This window comes from Ictalurus punctatus, chromosome 12, assembly GCF_001660625.3.
Source record: "Ictalurus punctatus breed USDA103 chromosome 12, Coco_2.0, whole genome shotgun sequence".
Classification (NCBI taxonomy): Eukaryota; Metazoa; Chordata; class Actinopteri; order Siluriformes; family Ictaluridae; genus Ictalurus; species Ictalurus punctatus.
Genome location: NC_030427.2, coordinates 28,517,860 through 28,534,443, shown reverse-complemented (window position 1 = coordinate 28,534,443; position 16,584 = coordinate 28,517,860). Strand labels below are relative to the sequence as shown.

Here is a 16,584-nt window from a genome sequence, read left to right as displayed (position 1 = left end):
TTTTAACAGACAAACTGATTTACCTGCAATTGAGCTACGGCAATAGATAAAGTAAAGGTTGCTGGTGTAAATTACAGTCACATCAGTTCAGAAGAATTTTCTAAATATCCTCGACTTAGGGTGCAGTGGGTGCTTGGTGGTTAAGGGTGGCTTTGGGTTAATGACCAGAAGGTCGGGGGTTCAAACCCCAGCACTTCCAAGCTGCCACTGTTGGGCCCCTGAACAAGGCCCTGAACCCTCTCTACTCCAGGGGGCGCTGTATCATGGCCGACCCTACACTCTGAATTTCACTGTGAAGTGACCAAGAAAGACTCATTATTATTATTAACTTTCACTGGATGAACAGAATTATGGGATTCCCTCCAAAAAAGTAAAGGTCCTCGTAAATCAGCGTGTAGTCTTAGACGTCCTCATTCTGCCTTCGCAAAGGAAGGCTTTTTTTTTTTCAATCTTGGGAGCGCGAGTACTGTCAAAAAATGTTGAGCCTAGTTAAAGCATCCAATCACCAGCCTCTCTTTTTTCCCCACTCTTAATAATAATAATAATAAGTTTTATTTATATAGTGCCTTTCCATAGCTCAAGGACACTTTACACTTCCTACAGCAGGTCTGAAGAGCGAAGGGAGCGTGTTGGTGTGTAAATGTGCAGTAAGTCACAAAGGTATCGGGGCGCGAGACCATTCAAGGCTTTGAATGAGAGGAGCAGGAGTTTGTATTCCATGCGGCAGGAGACGCCGTGCAAACCAGCCACACCGGGAGTAATACGTTCGAAGCGGTTTGTACGGGTAACTACGCGGTGCTGCGGAGTCTCGGATGTACTGCAATTTGGAAATCGACTGAGATACCGGGCCAAAAAACAGACGGTAATCAAGTCTCGACGTTACGAGCGCGTGAACCGGTGACTCAGCGTCCTTCGCGGTAAGAACGAGACGCGGCCTGGGAATTCGCCTGAGCTGAGGAGAGAAAAGGCGGTGTTGATGCGCGCTTCGAAAGTCAGTGACCGTTCGAATGTAATACCAAGATCTGTTTGTGTTATTTCAGAGGGTGCTGTAAGGAGGCCATCTATATCCAGGCTGATTTCAGTAGTTCATCTGCGAGCTGGTGAGCCGAAGATCATTATTTCAGGGCGGGTTTCGCATTGAATTTGGGAAAGTTCTTGTTCGGCCACTGTTTTAGTTAAAGAATAGCGCACTGGTTGAGATGGATACGGCAGACCGGGCGGTTGCGGAGATCTGTGCGTCGTCGGCGTAGCACTGGTATCACAGATCGTGACCGAGGGGAAGCATATTATAAAGGATGAAAATTAGAGGGTCTTCGTAAAAAGTAAATAAGTGAAAAATCTGGGTTGTTGGTGTACTCCTCCGTCCTGAAGACTTTCCCATGTCGGTAAGCACTGACGCTGGAGACTCCTTCAACACTTCTGTTGAAGACGCGTAAACCAAAATTGGGGTTCTTTAATAGTTTAAAAAAAAAAAAAAAAAAAAAACGCTTTCCTTATGAGGCTAGAAAGAAAACAGTGGAGAGTACTTTATTGTTTTTAATCTAGATTCGATCACGGTGACCTTGTTTATATGCATGCGGCTTCGTCTTTATTTAAGGAAACTGGACTGTGTCTATCGTGCAGCGCTTTGTTTGTGGTGCAGATTCACGTACTCATCGCCGTGTACGTACTCATCGCCGTGTACGTACTCATCGCCGTATACGAACTCATCGCCGTGTACGTACTCATCGCCGTGTACGTACTCATCGCCGTGTACGTACTCATCACCGTATACGAACTCATCACGGTATACGTACTCATCGCCGTGTACGTACTCATCGCCGTGTACGTACTCATCGCCGTGTACGTACTCATCACCGTGTATGTACTCATCGCCGTGTATGTACTCATCACTGTATATGTACTCATCGCCGTGTACGTACTCATCGCCGTATATGTACTCATCACTGTATACGAACTCATCACGGTATACGTACTCATCGCCGTGTACGTACTCATCGCCGTGTACGTACTCATCGCCGTATATGTACTCATCACTGTATATGTACTCATCACTGTATATGTACTCATCGCCGTATATGTACTCATCACTGTATATGTACTCATCACTGTATATGTACTCATCACCGTGTATGTACTCATCGCCGTGTACGTACTCATCGCCGTGTACGTACTCATCGCTGTATATGTACTCATCACTGTATACGTACTCATCACTGTGTACGTACTCATCGCTGTATATGTACTCATCACCGTGTACGTACTCATCACTGTATATGTACTCATCGCTGTATATGTACTCATCACCGTGTACGTACTCATCACTGTATACGTACTCATCGCCGTATACGTACTCATCGCCGTGTACGTACTCATCGCCGTGTACGAACTCATCGCCGTGTACGTACTCATCGCCGTGTACGTACTCATCACCGTATATGTACTCATCACCGTGTACGTACTCATCACCGTGTACGTACTCATCACCGTGTACGTACTCATCGCTGTATATGTACTCATCACCGTGTACGTACTCATCGCTGTATATGTACTCATCACTGTATACGTACTCATCACCGTGTACGTACTCATCACTGTATACGTACTCATCGCCGTATACGTACTCATCGCCGTGTACGTACTCATCGCCGTGTATGTACTCATCGCCGTGTACGTACTCATCACTGTATATGTACTCATCACTGTATATGTACTCATCACCGTGTACGTACTCATCACTGTATATGTACTCATCACTGTATATGTACTCATCGCTGTATACGTACTCATCACTGTATATGTACTCATCACCGTGTACGTACTCATCACTGTATATGTACTCATCGCTGTGTATGTACTCATCACCGTGTACGTACTCATCACTGTATATGTACTCATCGCTGTATATGTACTCATCACCGTGTACGTACTCATCACTGTATATGTACTCATCGCTGTATATGTACTCATCACCGTGTACGTACTCATCACTGTATATGTACTCATCACTGTATATGTACTCATCGCTGTATACGTACTCATCACTGTATATGTACTCATCACTGTATATGTACTCATCACCGTGTACGTACTCATCACTGTATATGTACTCATCGCTGTATATGTACTCATCACCGTGTACGTACTCATCACTGTATATGTACTCATCGCTGTGTATGTACTCATCACCGTGTACGTACTCATCACTGTATATGTACTCATCGCTGTATATGTACTCATCACTGTATACGTACTCATCACTGTATATGTACTCATCGCTGTGTATGTACTCATCGCTGTATATGTACTCATCGCTGTATATGTACTCATCGCTGTATATGTACTCATCGCTGTATACGTACTCATCGCTGTGTACGTACTCATCGCCGTGTACGTACTCATCGCTGTGTACTATTTGAATCTTTGGCACGGACACTGGAAATCGCACATGTATATATTCATTGCTAAGGCACTTCTCGGTAAAATCGCCCTCTTATATTTCTACTCTCTTAACTTTTTATACAAATACTTCTTGCACTAGATCTCAATCACACATTCGGTTAAAAGTCCCGAAGGTACGCTCAGAATCTGGCAAGCATGCTTTTTCTTTTTACGCTCCCTGGGCCTGGAACGATCCGGAAAATGTAGTTAGACTAGAGATATTCCCACCTCCGAGTACTTTTAACAGGGTTTTCGCAAAACGCTCTTAAAGGAGTGCGAGTGCTTTTCTTCGATTTTGCTCTCATGAGTCGTTTTCGATGGGTGTGGCTTTCTGTGAAACTCCACGTGCTGCCGTCTCGACCAGGTCTCCCTGGAAGAAGAGCTTGCGATATCTGAGTGGGATCTTCCTGGTTAAATAAAGGATAATTAATTAATTAATTAATTAATTAATATGGCGCGTCCTTTACGAGCGAGTGCCCGTGTCAGACTACAGAAAGGACGACGTAACGTATGAGAACGAGTGCGTTAATATCGCCGGGACTGTCCGAGCTGCTCTCACAGAACATCGCGGTCTGACCGATCCGAACACGGAATTCGGGTCAGCCTGCGCACGACATGGTCTCCTCACCTGCAGTCTCCCGTCTAGCGTCCTCTGGATGGTGACGCACTTGCTGGGATGGACGCCGTTGGTGGTGATGGCGGTGATGAGCGAGTCCAGCTCATCCTTCTTCTCCTTCAGTTTCTTGACGAGGCTCTCGATGGCCCTCTTGGCGAAGCCTTCGTTCTCGCCGCCTTGTCTGTGGCACATGAGGCTGTGCACGATGCTGAGGCAGGCATCGTTACTACTGGGGGGGTTCACCGACATTCTGCTGCTCTCTCACACACACACACACACACACACACACACACACACACGGATATATAAGAATACAGGATATTCTTACAGAATACATCACATACATACTCATACGCACGCACTAGACCTTCCATCCATCCATTTTCTGCACTGCTTATCTTATCTTGTACTCGGGGAGCCTCAAACTCAGGTTTACGAGGCAGAGAACACCCTGGAGAGGGTGCCAATCCATTACAGCGCACAATCACACACAAACACTATGGACAATTTGGAAACGCCAATCACAGGGAGACCGTACATCATACAATGGCGGGATTTCGAACCCCCGACCATCTGAGTTTTAGACCATTCTCAGCAATCCTACAAGTCATTGTTTCCACGTTTAATGCCTACAGCGTGAACAGAAAAAAGGAGACAACAAAACCACAATGGACTAGGCCTGCAACTATTTTCATAATCGATTCTTTATTTATTTATTTATTCCTCGATTGATCGGATGGGGGGGGGGGGGGGGCAAACTTTCAGTACCATTTTTTTTTTCCATTTATTTAAAAATAAAATCCACAAACTGACTGTTACAAACGTTACACAACTGTTTGTCCAAATATATACGACTGAAAAGAACCCGATACACACACCCACACACGCACACACACACACACACACACACACACACACACACACACACCAGAATATATATTATTCATTTAGGACAGTGGTTTAATTCAGTGCTTTTTGTGCATCCATAATAAATAATGTGTAAATACTTATATATAATATAAACTAATATATAAGTTTATATTGTATAATAGTATTTATGCCTTACTTTTTATAACTGAAGAAAGTCATCGTCGGTGACTCTGGGTGTTTGCTAAAGCTAGCGTCGTCGCCTTACGTGCGTGTTCCCTTTCTAAAATCCATACGCTAGACGGTAGAGTACACAGTGCATAGTGTAAGTGCGTAGGACGTCACAGCTTTAGTTTTTATCGATTAGTTGTTACAATGGACAGATGCATATAATACTCAGGAGGCGTGGTCAGGCTATAGAACAGGATATAGAACCTGGGGAATCTGTCCCATGCGGATTTTCTGAACACGGCACCTCTTTCTCCACGACGTTTTTATAGATATGTCTCTTGGATGGTCCTAAAAGACGCTACAGACCCCCGGTATGATTCTCACGCAACTGAAGATGTCATATTAGCTGCTATTTTAAACACGTTTCTCCCCTCAACTTCATAAGGATGTGAGAAAGCCGCACTCTGCCCGGCATAATTCAACATCTCATCCATCATGAGCAATCAGTTATGAAAAGGTGCATCTGATTTACGGGACAGAAAGTCAGTATAGGATTGGGGTTTTTTCCCCTTACTGCTTTAAAAGCATGCTATATATATATATATATAAAGAAAAGAAAAGAGCAGCTTATTAACTAATAATTAGGATGGTCAAGATCAGATTAACTCTATAAACCGTTCTGCTAATAATGTCTCGCGATTTTTTTCCTCACACGAACGTGAAAAACATTGTTTTGGCTTTTGTCAGTGTGCCCATGTGCAAGTAATGAATATTAAAGAAACTACGTGAACTAGATTCGAAATCCGCTTGCCTACATGTTTCAGTATGAGGTATAATCATTTTTACAGGTACTGTGTAATTATAATGATTTCAGTCGTAGTGCAGACACTCTGCTAATTCACCGCTGAACAAAAAAAACCCCCACCAGGTAGAAATACACACCGTTATACACATAAAACGTTTACACTACGACTCTGCGTGCGGGTCGGATATGGCCGAAGGCACGCCGCTGAGGAGTGGAGAAACTAATAAAGCTGTAATCATACAGACGAACTGAACGCTGGCCTTGGGCGTGATCTGTGTGTGCTGCAGAAGTCGTGTTTGTGCAGATTGCCTCTTTCATGGCTGAACAGTGATAAACACTCAGGTATTACTGTGTTATTGCATCACGTCCATTGCAGCGGAGCGAGCAGCCGCCTGGAATGAGAGAAGATTCTGTATCCGGGACTGTGGGTATAAAAAGACTGACCAATAAAATCACTGCATCGGTCTCAATATTCACCAAACTCCATCAATTAAGACCTGATCATGTCTGAGTCAAGTCATGCGTTTCGGTAAACCAGTCCAGTCTGACACCAAACATCACACTGCTTAATAGTGTACTACTGCGCTTAATCTGTGCCCTACTGTAAAGGGGAAGGAGGCGTGGCCTCTGTCTGTCACACTAAATAAAGGAGGCGTGGCCTCTGTCTGTCAGACTAAATAAAGGAGGCGTGGCCTCTTTGTCTGTCCTGTAAAAGGCCAAGGAGGTGTGGCCTCTGTGTTTGTCAGTCTAAATAAAGTAGGCGTGGCCTCTTCGTCCTGTAAAAGGCCAAGGAGGTGTGGCCTCTGTGTTTGTCAGTCTAAATAAAGTAGGCGTGGCCTCTTCGTCCTGTAAAAGGCCAAGGAGGTGTGGCCTCTGTGTTTGTCAGTCTAAATAAAGTAGGCGTGGCCTCTTCGTCCTGTAAAAGGCCAAGGAGGTGTGGTCTCTGTGTCTGTCAGTCTAAATAAAGGAGGCGTGGCCTCTTTGTCTGTCCTGTAAAAGGCCAAGGAGGTGTGACCCCTGTGTCTGTCAGTCTAAATAAAGGAGGCGTGGCCTCTGTGTCTGTCCTGTAAAAGGCCAAGGAGGTGTGGCCCCTGTGTCAGTCAGTCTAAATAAAGGAGGCGTGGCCCCTGTGTCTGTCCTGTAAAAGGCCAAGGAGGTGTGGCCTCTGTGTCAGTCAGTCTAAATAAAGAGGGCGTGGCATCTGTGTCTGTCCAGTAAAAGTGAAGGAGGTGTGGCCTTTGTGTCTGTCAGTCTAAATAAAGTAGGTGTGGCCTCTGTGGCTGTCAGTCTAAAAAAAAGGAGGCGTGGCCTCTGTGTCTGTCCTGTATTAGTGATGGAGGTTTGGCATCTGTGGCTGTCAGTCACAGTGAGGAGGCGTGGCCTGTGTAATTAGGAAAACTAAGGCATGTCCTTATCGTTTGTTACTCATAGTGAAAGAGCCTTCCACTCCGTACAGCTGGCACACTCTTTTCTATTGAAAATCAAACATATTTTTTATACTGAAATGTATTTTTAATACATTAGATTTCCGATCACATATTAGAGATGCATATCGGATCATCCTGGACAGAGAAAGACATCCAGAGGCACATACTGTATTCTGCACATTTAATCTCTGGCCACACTTTCCCCCCTAAGCAGTGCACATGTCTGGTGCTGTATGATTAAACCCAGTCCAGTTTGGTGTTTACCCTTTTCATTAACTCCTCAGTTCATGAAGGGATGTGCTAATGCAGCCGTACACACACGCACCTGACCACACCGATCCGATTTAGACACCGTTTCTCCAACGAGCGCTGCTTTTCTTCTTTCTTTCAATACATTGCATTAAAAGTTGCATCATGCTGAGACTTAGAAAAGGACACTAGGTAAAGCCACTGGGGTGGAAAAGAAGCTGTAAATAGCGACCATACGGAACAGCCTACGCAGTCTGGCACAGCATCCTGAATCACGTCACATTCTCTGCTGCTACACACACCTTATCATCTCGACTGCCGTATGGGACTGAATAACATCCAGTGTCTTGGGCCAGATGCAGGCAGGCTTCTCATCTCGTACGGTTCTGAACGCACTGATCTTTCCGGAGTAGTACAGAACCGGCTGCTCCAAACGACCGCAATATTCCTACATCCTTTCACTCTGAACCATGGCTTATGGCAGATTTGTTTGGTATTTTATTCCACACAGAATTCCCTCGAGACTGTATTCCCTTACACGGTTACCCTCGACCGTCAGATAGAGCTGTATCAAACTCGCTCGTATCATAAAAAGTGAATTACGCCCGTGTTTGTCGCACAGTAACATCAGCGAGGCTAAATCCATTAATGAAGTCTGATTTGGTGGAACTGGCGGCCACGATGAAACACATGAAACGGGCTTATATTGAAATGTTTCTGATGTGTTTAGTGATTCTGGTGCTGATTTCAGAGCCGGCGCTGTATGTTCGTTATTCCTGTGCAGAGGTTAGCCGGCGTGTGCCGCGCCGACCTCAGGCACTGTCGTCGTTGCTAGTGCCGTTACAGAACCTTTCATTTTCAACGTGAGGAAATTTTCAACAGCACACATAAGTGATAACAACGTGATTCCGCTGTGTTAGCGCACGTTTGCTCTTCGGCTGGTTAGCGATCCACAAGATGGCAAGAACGATGGCGCCGACCGTGGTATTGGCATGAACGTCGACGCTTTGGAAGCGGATGAGAGGTGAGAGCGCTGGAAAACATGGACTCGTTACAATTTACAGCGCTTCTACAGTACACACTTCTTCTGTCCTCGGCTAGCCATCACAAGCCGTGACTCCTTCACGATGAATGACTAAAGTGTGCCAGGGCGTTAATGAGTCTGGATGTTCCTGCCAACGCCACGTAAAGCCATTCAGATTGTGGGCAGATGTTCTCAATCTTTGTTGGTCAGCGACTCCGTTTTAAGGGCGCAAACTTCTCATCATTCTCACCATTAACCCCACCCTCACCCCCCCCCTCACCACCGTCCTGGTCCCCCAATAATTCCAATAGTGGCGAATGGTAGAAATCGTAGCCCTACTGTCACTCTGTGTAAATGATATGATATCTGGAAATCATGACCATGCCATGCAAAGCATACTGTTATTTTTATTTGAAATAGTCCCGTGGCATGCTGCCTGTGTTAGGTTTTGTTTTATGGCATTTGGAAGATCCCCTTATCCGCTTACATTATCTCATTTATACACCTGAGCAGCTGAGGCTTAAGAGCCTTGCTCAAGCGCCCAACAGTGGCAGCTTGTGGGATTTGTACACATAACCTTCCAATCAGTAGTCCAACATCTTAACCCCCGAGATACCGCTGCATGCCCAACACGTCAGCGTAAAATGGCTTCTTCTTTTTTTTTTTTTATGGATCTCTAGCTTGAATTAGGGCTAATGAAAATGTAATAACGCTCTGACAGTTACATTATGAATACGAATCTCTTGCAACGCTATGCACATCGACCGCGAAGACGAGAATCTAATACCAGCTGGTGGCTCAACTTCCATAATCACATCCTATGGTGGTTGTAGACTATTTCAACATGGGGGGGGGGGGGGGGGGGGGCAGATTGGGGCAGGTCATTCTGTCAGAAAGGCGCAGTTGTTCTCCAATCAATTAACGCAACATTTTGAATAAGGTTACACGAGCTACAGTAGTACACCTGGATAGGCGGGGTAGATTCACAGCATTTTCTCTTGATTTTTATGACTTCTACCGCTATCTCGCTCGTGTCATCTTGTTCCACTTCCTTTTAGCTTAGCTACGTGGGGTGTTTTTTTTTCCTTTTCTTTTAAGTGCCGCAATAAATAAAATCATGCTGCATACATAATAATTATTTCAAAGTCGACTCTTATTAAGCCCACACCTAGGGGTGACCAGGCTTTTTGTCACAGGGGCACTACTACTACTACTACTACTACAACTACTACTACTACCCCAACCCCCCAAAACCACCACCCCCCCATCTACCCCCTCCCTCCCTCCCTCCCTCCCTCCATCTAATCAGAACCTGTCGGAATGTCGCAGGTTGTGACGTCACGCCCCCACGCCTTCCTAAGATGTGTTCCAAAGGGAAGCACCGATTAGGAGCGAGACAAGCGCGCGCCGGCCGCGCCTTATATGGTGTTATGACGTCATCGAGGCCAACCGCCGTCCAAACATTTGGAGGCGAGTGGAGGTGAAACTCACAGTCACAGCATGCATAAACAAACAAACAAACAAACAAACAAACAAACAAACAAACAACAACAAAACCGTGCGCGTGTTCATAAAGGGTTAAAGACCGGAGCGAATGTGAAACAAGGTGCAGGATGCGTAAAGGTGAGGATGGGGGAGCTCTGAACGCTGGGATTTAATGGAGAGTGGGTCAGACAGGTTGGAGATGGTGGACTGAGGAGATCTCCACGTCCTTGCTGCTAAAAGAAATGTGAATGAAAGAGTCTGTACTCACACATCAGCCCGGGATAAACATGAACACAAGCAGGACAGTGAGGTAGAAATCCAAGTTTTCGGCTTCCCCCCCTCCCCGCTGTCACATCAGCTCTCTGTCCACGCCGATATGAATCTCCCAGCCTCCTCCAGCATCTCTCTCTCTCTCTCTCCCTCTCGCTCTCTCCCTCTCTCTCTCCTCCGGTACGATAACAACAAAAAAAATAAAGCGAGCCGACACGGTGCGCGTGAGCGTCTCGCCAGGCGCCAGCCAATGAGGAAGCTGCGGTCTCCGGAGGGACGGCGGCCGCTCAGCCAATCAGAGAGCCGCGTTTCAGGGTCTGTGCGGCGCGGCTTCATTTTTATTGACACTCCGGCGCGACTGCGTGTTTTATTAAGGTGGCGCCAGTGAGATTACCCGATACACAATCCCCCTACCTCCCGACACACACACACCACACACACACATACACACACACACACACACACCTTCATCAAAAAAAACACCCACATGACCCTGCCCACTCATCATCATCATCATCATCATCCCTGTCTCACTAATCTCTCTCATGGGGATTTCGGCTCTTTTCAGTGATCCGGCTCACCAGACAAGAACCGACTCTTTCGGATCCCAAACGGCTCCTTAAAAGATTCCAAAAATAACCCAAAAGTTGTTTTGGCTGGTTTGAGAAGAAAAGTTCATGGCTCACATTTTAAATACAGATTCATCAGGGGTTGGCAGTGAGCCGTTTGGGAATTAAACGAGTTCACACTTTTCACTGATCAGTGGCGATTGAGTTGCTTGCAAAAGTAGACAAAGGTGTTGAACAGTTTATATCATCGACACGCAAACACCAGCAACTTGGGCTTGTTTTTTGCTGAGAAGGGGAGGGGGAGTATTTGTCAATGAGTCGTTTAAGTATTTGTCAATGAGTCGTTTAGGCTCGAAAGAGTCGGCTCGGCTCAGAATCGACTCTTTTGACTCCCAAACGACTCGGTTAAAAAAAAAATCGATACGAGCCCAGGTTGCTGCTATTCGCGTATTGATTACGTCAACTGTTCAACACCTCTGGCTACTTTTCAAAGAAACTCAATCATCACTGATCCCTTTAAAGAGTCGACTCTTTTAATTCCCAAACAGATCACTGCCAGTTGTTTCCCCGAAACTGCAAACTACATTTTTAAACCTGAAAATGTAGCTCTGTCTTCGTATACAAATTTAGGAGGGAAAATAGATGACACACAATTAGACTAAAATAGAAGTGATTTAAAATAGAAGAAATGATTTGGTCCAGATCCAATTTGACATTTAGCAGATACAACTCCCTGAGTGAGTGTGTGTGTGTGTTTGTGTGTGTGAGTGTGTGTGTGTGTGTGTGTGTGTGTGTGTGTTTCAGAAAAGGAAACAAACTTTTGAACTGATATCATTCAATCCACCTTCTTCATTTTGTCCTAGGGGTATGAAAACTTGTGCGCTTCACTGGACTGTAGCCAGTGCACATTTTCCCTTCTGAAGGTTATATATATATTAGCAGAATAGTGCATTATGGGTATTCTGTAACGGCTATAGAGTGCACTATTCAGACACTAACACTAATGCATTTGGACATTCTGCATTACTCTTTCAAACATTATTACATAATACTGCTAGAATATCAGACAGGATTTTGGACATAATATCAGAACCACTGCTCTTTATTTGATGTACCGTACCACAAACGTGTGTGTTTGAGTGTGGCATCAGTGTGAAACAGCTACTCAAGTCCTTGTTCTTCAGCCGTCTTCAATCTGTCATCATCAGAATCACGTTCAGGACAAGCACCACATGACCTCCACCTTCATCCCTTAATGGCTTCCTCCTCTTGATCTTTAACCTGCTTTATAAATCCACTCCTAAGCTGCATCCTTGAAACCGAGAGTCGAGGTCAGCTAAAGCCACCTTCCAGCCTCTCCAATTACAAAACATTCATTATTTAAACAGGAGAAGCACATAGCTGATATTTCACTGCTGATTTAATTACACAGCAGTCGGCCAGGCAGATGCAGCTCTGCTTCATTCCTTCATTCTCCACTTTCCTAGTTTTGATGCTTTAAGCCTTAATTATTCACAGAACTCTCTCGATTATTAAACATGAGCCAGCCAGGGGAGTCAGGCTTGTGATTTTTTAGCTCTCAGGGACAGTACTGCACTATCACTCCATTGCATTTCTATCCCCCCTCCCCCTTTTATATATCTTTTAAACATTTCCTTATTAATAAATGTATTACAGCTCTTTGTATTACACCAGAACGTACCCTACGTTTTATCCCCACGTACTTCATGTTTGTTTCTCGATTATTTCATAATGTTTTTTTATCTACATATTTTCACCCCGGTTGATTTGTAAAGCACCACGTACTACCACGACCGTCTTCAGTAAAACTGACAGAAATGTCATCACACCTGAATAAAAACATAAAACAAGTCTGACGAGACGCAAAAACTCCATTTACAGATGACATTAAAGCGCTGTATCCTAAACACTTCATTTTAAAAATGTCATTAACAGTAGCACAGATGCTATGATATACTGTACAGGGTGTCCCAAAAAGGGTGTCTTCATACATAGGAGTTTTTAGGGTATGCATATACAACCCCAATTAAAAAAAACAAACAGTCGGGACGCCGTGTAAAGTATAAATACAAGCAGAATGCAATGATTTGCAAACTCTCTTAAACCCGTATGTTATTCACAATAGAACATAGAAAACATATCAACTGTTTAAACTGAAGAAACGTGCCATTTTAAGGGGGGTGTCATTTTGAATTCGATGGCCGCAACATGTCTCAAAAAACGTTGGGACGGGGGCTGGAAATGTAAGTGTTACTGAAAAGAACCGAGAAGTGAACGTCCGCTAACATCCACTGTTGGAGGCTTGACCAACATGGTGCTGGTGTACAGTACATAGTCCCCTATGCATGGAGACTTTTGGGACACCCTGTATAATAACCTGTATTATAAGAGTCTGTAATAAATTGTTTAATGCTTTTTAAAGCCCAAGAAATGGCTAAAATGCTTGCGGGACCTTTGCGGGACTCTCTAGACCTTTATCAGGACCTTTATATATGTTTAAAGACAGTTAAGCACTATTAAAGCAGCTGGTATTTGTCACAATTTAACAAAAGCAGGATTTGTACCAGACTCCTAATTTCCATCCATCCATCTTCTATACCACTTATCCTCTTCAGGGTCACGGGGAACCTGGAGCCTATCCCAGGGAGCATGGGGCACAATCGGGGTACACCCTGGACAGGGTGCCAATACATCGCAGGGCACAATCACATACACACTCACACACTACGGACACTTTAGACACGCCGATCAGCCTACCGTGCATGTCTTTGGACTGGAGGAGGGGAAACCGGAGTACCCGGAGGAAACCCCCGCAGCATGGGGAGAACATGCACACACACACAGGGCCACGGTGGGAGTCTATTCATTTAATATAACAGCAGCTCTGCACATCACAGGTTTACATTAATGTGCTCGTTCTAAATCATTAAGGTTTCTACGGTAACAGGTTCCACACAAAACGTGTATGTTGGACACACCACATAATAATAATAATCTATGAGTAATAATAAAGGGATTAATAAAAAACAAACTATAGATGTACGGTATAAATGTTGATATTCTTCAGGTTCCTGTGACAAGACGTTTTTATTTAACATTTATGGAAGGAGTCTCCAGTGTCAGCACTTTGTAATGCTCTTTGTAATGCTTTCCACCACAGCAGTGTTCACGAGGGGGCACTTTACGGTTTCACGTGTGTTCTTTTGGGGGCTTATTAACATAACGTAAGAGAAAACAGAGAGGCTGCTGAGGGGAAAGACTGCTTAAAGCTGCTTTATAGAAACCAATCGCAGCTACAAACGGACAAATAACAACACAGCTCGTTCTTTAATAAATAAAAACGATAATAATGAAAATCGGCGAATTTCTGTGGTGTAAGAGGAATGAAACACTTCAGGATGAGCCACTGCATGAAAAATAATCACCTTCGACATGCTTACAGCAACAGCACGAGTGTTTTATTACTCACACATTGTGTGTGACAGTGTGTTGTTTCCACGTTTCTTAAAATGGCTGCTGTTTTAGTAAGACCAATGATGAACACGTGATGTGTAGAGTTTCTCCTGGACAACATTAAAAAAAACTCAGCACGCTGATGTGTGCAATCTGGTTTAATAATAAACTGGAATGTACTCTACTTACACACTCACACTCTCTCTCTCTCTCTCTCTCACTCAAGCATGACTACACAACATAGTAGCTAGTCTAATGCTAGGCAGCACATCTGGATAAGTGTTTTATTAAGCTAGCTTAATAAAGGTTATATAGAGGTTAGCTACCGCTTAGTTGAGAAAAAAAAATCTACCAATTCTCTTTCATACGATCATGCTTTTTGGGATTTAAAGATACAAACAGTTGTACTGTGTGACGAAAACATAATCAGAAGAGTTCAAGCCATTTGCATATCAAAGAGGCATTCATTATTAATCGTTAATCACGGCTATTAATCATTACGCATACTAAACTCGTGATTTTCTTGTGCAAATATATATATATATATATATATATTTTAAAAAACAGCTCTCAGTACAAGGCAGGCTCTCTGGCTGCTTCTAAACGAGCCCAGGCCTCAGTGCTGTACATTAGCCGATCCTGTGCATAGACCACCGCATCTGTGATTATACACAGGAACATTTCATGGAATAGTGCACACAGTGTCTTCATCGTGCAGTCCATTGTTTAGCTGCCGCTCATCACGGCTTGCTAGGAGACCGAGTGGAAAACGCTCCGGACGTTTCAAGCATGGTTTTCCGGCGCGCCGTCTCCTTCGCCACGTTATGGTTCAACCTCCGTAAGCGTTCCTGTAACGATAAGTGGAAATAAGAGTGGTGGATAAGTCATCTGGGAAGCCCAAGATTTACAAATGACTGGGGTTTCTCAGACCCCCGGCCCGTACGATTTCAACACACTGTTACCCAATCACGTAAAAAAAAAAAGAAGAAGAATTTTTTTCTAAATACAGACATAGAAACAGATTGTGAAATAACACTTCTGATGGACGCGTGATCAGAGTGCACGTTTGGTTAAAACTGAACAAAATCATGTAAATGAACCAACTTAAACGACTCGACTTTTCTGCAATTGTGATCTAGCGCAACTTCCTGTAACAGTTCTGACAGCGGGCTCGGGATCACATCTCGCTGCCGAGTCACGAGGGGAAGTAAACATGGGCGTGTTAGAAACAGTATGATAACTCAAGGCTTTTAAAGTAATGAAAGAAGGAGCTGAGGTGTACTGTACTGTATATAAACATACCGACTTACTTACTTGTGCATTCTGTAGGATGTTATTAACCAGAACCACTCTGCGCCTGGCATTGAGCAGTTTCTTTACATAGGGATCCAAGTCCAGGGCGACTTTCTGGTGTTCGTTAATTCTACACAGCTCTGAAATGAAATGTGTTATAGAATGAATAAATAAATAAATAAACGCATCATTATTATAAAAGCATTCAGTCATTCAAATAAACACAGTCAGCAGTGTTTGTATGAATAAAGTCACCAGTTGCCAAGTTGTCAATGTGTTCTCGGAGCTCCACTTGACTCTCCCTGTGTGCAGAATTAAAAACATTATTCGAAAGAGCCAAGTAAACAATAAACAAGTAAACAATAAACAAAACGTCAGAGTCCTGGTGTAACACTGTATTCGTGGGTGTAGCTCCAAATTTTATTTATGTATTTATTTACCTCACTGCATGCACATGTAGATCAAGCTGCTGCACTGCTGGTTTCAACAGATCCATAAGCCCTTCGGCAATGGCATCTTTTCCAGACGGAGTTTCCACCACTGCGAGCGCCGCCATCTTGCCTGCGTCTTGTGTGGCTTGCCTATGAAGTCTCGCGAGATTGTGGTGAAAATCCCGACAAAATCCCGAAAAATCCCGACAAAACCCCGCCTCGTGTGCTCGCTAACTTCACCGTTCTGTACGTGAAGGGGAAGGAAATTTAGAACAGTTGTACATTTGTATCGTAACGTAAATTCCGAAACGACACGCTGAATATATATATGCTAAAAACGCATTAAAACGTTGTTTTTAAACTGTTGCCAAAGAGTGACGTGAACGACTTCCCAACTGTCCAATCAGAACTGGTTATGAGCTGACCCTCCAGCCAATCACAGCGTAGAAGAGCACACAGAGG

At 44.2% G+C, this 16,584-nt stretch overlaps 2 protein-coding genes across 3 annotated transcripts in view; both read right to left on the bottom strand.

Annotated features, from left to right (window-relative positions):
* smad10a (SMAD family member 10a) overlaps window positions 1–10,552 on the bottom strand; it is a 28,745-nt gene extending 18,193 nt beyond the window's left edge. For both annotated transcript variants that reach the window (XR_006983317.2, XM_017482534.3), the window contains exons 1-2: window positions 10,354–10,552; window positions 4,070–4,310 (exon numbers count right to left, since the gene is read on the bottom strand). Coding sequence is in view for 1 of the 2 variants with exons in the window: in XM_017482534.3 (XP_017338023.1) it covers window positions 4,070–4,306 (237 nt within the window). In the remaining variant the exon portion in view is untranslated. The remainder of the gene's footprint in view (window positions 1–4,069; window positions 4,311–10,353) is intronic.
* A 3,991-nt stretch (window positions 10,553–14,543) lies between these two features.
* snapin (SNAP associated protein) lies at window positions 14,544–16,455 on the bottom strand. Its single transcript, XM_017481217.3, has 4 exons — window positions 16,132–16,455; window positions 15,947–15,993; window positions 15,713–15,831; window positions 14,544–15,246 (listed from the first exon to the last, which is right to left on the bottom strand). Exons 1-4 carry the CDS (start codon window positions 16,245–16,247, stop codon window positions 15,139–15,141), a joined length of 390 nt encoding a protein of 129 aa, XP_017336706.1. The 5' UTR covers window positions 16,248–16,455; the 3' UTR covers window positions 14,544–15,138.
* Between the last annotated feature and the right edge of the window lie 129 nt (window positions 16,456–16,584).

What these genes read in the sequence shown, in the direction of transcription:
- snapin (XM_017481217.3), bottom strand. Translation starts at nt 16,247, where the DNA reads ATGGCGGCGCTCGCAGTGGTGGAAACTCCGTCTGGAAAAGATGCCATT. An exon ending in CTACATGTGCATGCAGTGAG is followed by an intron (nt 15,994 to 16,131) that starts GTAAATAAATAC and finishes TTCTGCACACAG; the next exon opens with GGAGAGTCAAGTGGAGCTCC. An exon ending in ACATCCTACAGAATGCACAA is followed by an intron (nt 15,247 to 15,712) that starts GTAAGTAAGTCG and finishes TTATCGTTACAG; the next exon opens with GAACGCTTACGGAGGTTGAA.